The following is a 5,000-nucleotide window of genomic DNA, read 5'->3' as shown; positions in this document are numbered from 1 at the left end:
CTACAACTAATGGTGCTTCAAGGAACCATAAGAGGTTATTTGGCTCGTGATCATAGGAGAACTATATCTATATTCGGTGCTACTGTCTGTCTGTCTGTCTGTCTGTCTGTCTGTCTGTCTGTCTGTCTGACTGTATTAGTCCTAGAATGTCTGATCTTACACATACACGTTTGTGATATTCCAAATACACGGTCATAGATCCCAATGCGTGGCGTTGAGCAGATAATCTCCGCAGAAATAAAGTGGCACGCGTTATTTGTGTTCTCAAACAATAATGAATTCCTCAGACTTGGAGTCAGATATTGTCCTCTATAGTTTCATATTCATTTGAAAGTTTTGGCAGAAAACGGGTGTTTAGTCAAATATCTCCAGTTTAAGGGGGCACGGTGGTGCAGTGGTTAGCACCTCACAGCTAGAAGGTCCTGGGCTCGAATCCCGCCGGGGGAAGCTGTGGGCGCTGGGGGCGTGTTCCTCCACCCGCGTCATCAGCCCCCACACCCTAGGTGGGGTTGGCGATAGGGCCTTTCTGTGGTGAGTTTACATGTTCTCCCCGTGTCTCCTTGGGCATAGGCCCTCACACAAAAACATGCAGTAGTCCTGGTTTCTATACTACCTCCCCCTAGCCAGCCGGGTGCTCCCCAATGTCCCCTGGCGCGGCAGGGGGAGAGCGGAAAACCAGGACTACAGGTTAGGTAGTCACCGGGTGAGAAAAAAAATAGCGTCGCTGACCCTGTGTGTGTGTGTGTGTGTGTGTGTGTGTGTGTGTGTGTGTGTGTGTGTGTGTGTGTGTGTGTGTGTGTGTGTGTGTGTGTGTAGGTGACTGCTGGTTGCTAGCTGCCATAGCATCGTTGACCCTCAACGAGACGTTGCTCCACAGAGTGGTTCCTCACGGCCAGGACTTCATCCAGCAGTACGCTGGCATCTTCCACTTCCAGGTCAGGGGTCAAGTCTTCTTCTACATCCTTTAACCCTGCAAGGCCCAGCGTAGCTTTTTGGCAACATTTTTTAAATTGTTTAAAAAATATATATATAATTAGTTTTCCTGTTCTTTTTTTACATTAATATCACCATTAAATCCTATTGTTTAATATTACAATGCCATTGGCCACGATATTTGCATATAAATACCCCCCACAGAGGCTGACATTCACACCTCCCAGAGAAGCTGAAATTCCAGCGTCTGGACGAACAACATCTCACTTTTTCACTGAAGCTATTCCTCACAAAAACATAAGTAAAATGCCTGTAATAATGTTTTTAGTGATCATTAGAATGTCTAGAACATGTACATATGTTATTATTGTGGAAAAATATCCCCAAAATGTAAAATAGAGCATGATTTGTGATTCATGGCTATAAAACCTTACAAAAACATTATTGTTTTTTAAACATTGCATTTTCCTCTGATTAGCACTCCTACAACACCATCTAATTTTTTTTAACACCATCTGATTATTGTAGAATTATGTGTGGGACACATTCGGTGAGCGTGTAGAGAACAGCAGACATACAAGCTCACGTCGCGACGCAGATGTGGCCGTTGTGAGCTTGTAGATCACACTCAGCTCGGCTGCGACGCCGGAACTGCCGACCACCTGCTGTGCAATGCATGATGGGATGCTGTAAACTTGTGGATAATATTTAACTCTAATGTTTATAATATATCTTACAGTTCTGGCAGTATGGGGAGTGGGTGGAGTTAGTCTAATGTTTATAATATATCTTACAGTTCTGGCAGTATGGGGAGTGGGTGGAGTTAGTCTAATGTTTATAATATATCTTACAGTTCTGGCAGTATGCAGAGTGGGTGGAGTTAGTCTAATGTTTATAATATATCTTACAGTTCTGGCAGTATGGGGAGTGGGTGGAGTTAGTTTAATGTTTATAATATATCTTACAGTTCTGGCAGTATGGGGAGTGGGTGGAGTTAGTTTAATGTTTATAATATATCTTACAGTTCTGGCAGTATGGGGAGTGGGTAGAGTTAGTCTAATGTTTATAATATATCTTACAGTTCTGGCAGTATGGGGAGTGGGTGGAGTTAGTCTAATGTTTATAATATGTCTTACAGTTCTGGAAGTATGGGGAGTGGGTGGAGTTAGTCTAATGTTTATAATATGTCTTACAGTTCTGGCAGTATGGGGAGTGGGTGGAGTTAGTCTAATGTTTATAATATGTCTTACAGTTCTGGCAGTATGGAGAGTGGGTGGAGTTAGTCTAATGTTTATAATATGTCTTACAGTTCTGGCAGTATGGGGAGTGGGTGGAGTTAGTCTAATGTTTATAATATGTCTTACAGTTCTGGCAGTATGGAGAGTGGGTGGAGTTAGTCTAATGTTTATAACATGTCTTACAGTTCTGGCAGTATGGGGAGTGGGTGGAGTTAGTCTAATGTTTATAATATGTCTTACAGTTCTGGCAGTATGGGGAGTGGGTGGAGTTAGTCTAATGTTTATAATATGTCTTACAGTTCTGGCAGTATGGGGAGTGGGTGGAGTTAGTCTAATGTTTATAATATATCTTACAGTTCTGGCAGTATGGAGAGTGGGTGGATGTGGTCATCGATGACAGACTGCCCGTCAAAGATGGAGAGTTGATGTTCGTCCATTCTGCCGAGGGCAACGAATTCTGGAGCGCTCTGTTGGAGAAAGCATACGCCAAGTAAGATGTCTGTCTGTCTGTCTGTCTGTCTGTCTGTCTGTCTGTCTGTCTGTCTGTCTGTCATCTGATTTATCATCATCATCATTCTATAAGCCACCAACTCTGTGTCCGGGGCAGCATAACTGGTCACTGTGGAGTAACACTAATGTAGCAGAAGAAGTGTTGGAGGTGGACAGGGTAACATAAGACGCTGGTGTCTTTGCTGGGAGCGTGTCGCTGTTACTACGTGTCATCTTTTCGACACCCGACTCTAAACCTCACCCTAACCTTAACCTCCGTGGAGTGAGTCGCTAACCCTCCGGTCGAAATGATGGGCGTTCGCAAAAGCGAGATTTCCCCGTCTTTGCTTCGGCTGCTTGTGCCCTATCGGCCTCAAGTGTCTGAACACTGTTGGCATTTTGTCCGCTGTCAGGACCTCCCAGTTGTCCACAGGGATCCTAGACTTTTTGAGTAGCTGGTTAAATTGGTCTTGAGCCAGGTCACAAAACAAGGTGTATTTGGGGAGGGATGAGTCTTCCCTGCAACATAAATGACCAAGGAAGCACATTCCCAGGATCTCCTGCTACTTTTACTGGTGAAACCCCTCCAGGGTCCTGGTGTTCCCTTATTTCTCTAACTTATTTCTCTCTCTCCTCTCACAGGAGAGAGAGGAGAGGGTTGGAATCACAACAGTTCTGTAGACACTGATCTTGGTTTGTGAGAAGACACGGTGGTAGAGCTTGCCGAAGCGGATCCAGTTATTTATGTTAGGATCGTCGGTGTTGTTGATCATAGATTAATATCCTATTCTATTGTCATATTCCAGGTTAAATGGTTCTTACGAGGCCCTCTCGGGCGGTTCCACCACCGAGGGCTTTGAGGATTTCACAGGAGGAGTTTCTGAGATGATCGACCTGAAGAAAGCTCCCAAAGACCTGCACCGAATCATCGCTAAAGCCCTGGAGAGAGGCAGTCTGCTGGGATGCTCTATAGATGTAATATATACACGCACGCACGCACACGCACGCACGCACGCACGCACGCACACACACACACACACACACACACGTACATTTTGTTATAGTATTATGCTACGTGAATATTTCCCCATAAAATACAGCATGTTATGAGGATGTATTTTTCCATTTTAGGACAGATAACTATACTTGATGTTTAAAGTCCCAGGGAAATTGTATTTTCTGTCATTTTATGGCCTGCATCTCAAACAGCCCGAGGGGAGGGAGAGAGAGAGAGAGAGAGAGAGAGAGAGAGAGAGAGAGAGAGAGAGAGAGAGAGAGGCAGCATGAAGCATGTTTATGTTCCTACGCTGCTTATTTCTCACTTCAATGTTTTCGGATAGGCCTACATATTTGAATGTAGCCTACTGTTAGAGTTTAAAACCAGTACAATGCTCCGTCTGGCCGTCATCTTGAGTTGGATAAAGAACGTGGCATCACAATTTGTGTCTCCATATTAAAATCAAGTGCAAGTGGTAGAACGTGAAATATGGGAATGTATAGCAGGTGAATGAAATCAAGATTCATTCATATTCATGAAGGCCTATCGATGTCATCACGCATCAAATCAATTTTGAGGGACTTTTGATATACTCAAAATTGAAAATGTCTAATTTATTATATATATATTTATTATAATTAATTATCTATTTAGGCCTAAAGATGCTTTTTTAGAGACTTATACTTATTGATCTCTACCAGACCATAATGTTGTGCGTGCATGCGTGCGTGCATGCGTGCGTGTGTGCGTGCGTGCGTGTGTGTGTGTGTGTGTGCGTGTGCAGATCAGCAGTGCGTTCGACATGGAGGCGGTGACCTTCAAGAAGCTGGTGAAAGGCCACGCCTACTCTGTAACTGGACTGAGACAGGTGAGTCTATAGGCCACACCCACTCTATAGGCCACGCCCACTATATAGGCTACACCACCTCTCTATGGGCCACACCCACTATATAGGCCACACCCTCTCTATAGGCTGCACCCACTATATGGGCCACCCCCACACTATAGGCCACACCCACACTATAGGCCACACCTACTCTGTCTCTGGGCTCAGACGGGTGTCTATAGGCCCCACTATATAAGCCACACCCACTATATAAGCCACATCCACTTTATATGCCACGCCCACTACATATGCCACGCCTACTCTGTCAGTGGAACCAGAAAGGTGAGAGCAACACACACACAACCAGGGCAAGACTTTCATGGAGGCCATGAAGGCCATGGCCGTCGTTGCCCCTCAGTTTGGCCTTGTGCCCCTCCAAAAAATGGCATGACCTGAGGCCGGAGTGGCCAATGACAGACGGCGACGTGACCAGATGTACATTTTTAGCAGTATTATT

General features: G+C 44.8%; 1 protein-coding gene across 1 annotated transcript in view; it reads left to right on the top strand.

Annotated features, from left to right (window-relative positions):
• Nucleotides 1-5,000, top strand: part of LOC308282505 (calpain-1 catalytic subunit-like) — a gene marked incomplete at both ends in the record, with an annotated part of 29,972 nt that overhangs the window by 7,946 nt on the left and 17,026 nt on the right. Inside the window, 4 exons of the mRNA XM_080722870.1 lie at nucleotides 817-935; nucleotides 2,528-2,661; nucleotides 3,467-3,635; nucleotides 4,442-4,525. Of these exons, the coding sequence (XP_080578996.1) occupies nucleotides 817-935; nucleotides 2,528-2,661; nucleotides 3,467-3,635; nucleotides 4,442-4,525 (506 nt within the window). The remainder of the gene's footprint in view (nucleotides 1-816; nucleotides 936-2,527; nucleotides 2,662-3,466; nucleotides 3,636-4,441; nucleotides 4,526-5,000) is intronic.

The sequence above is a fragment of the Nannobrachium achirus genome (genome assembly GCF_963921795.1).
Source record: "Nannobrachium achirus genome assembly, chromosome: 3".
NCBI lineage: Eukaryota > Metazoa > Chordata > Actinopteri > Myctophiformes > Myctophidae > Nannobrachium > Nannobrachium achirus.
Note: the sequence above shows the minus strand (reverse complement) of the source record. Positions and strands in the feature narration are given on the sequence as shown.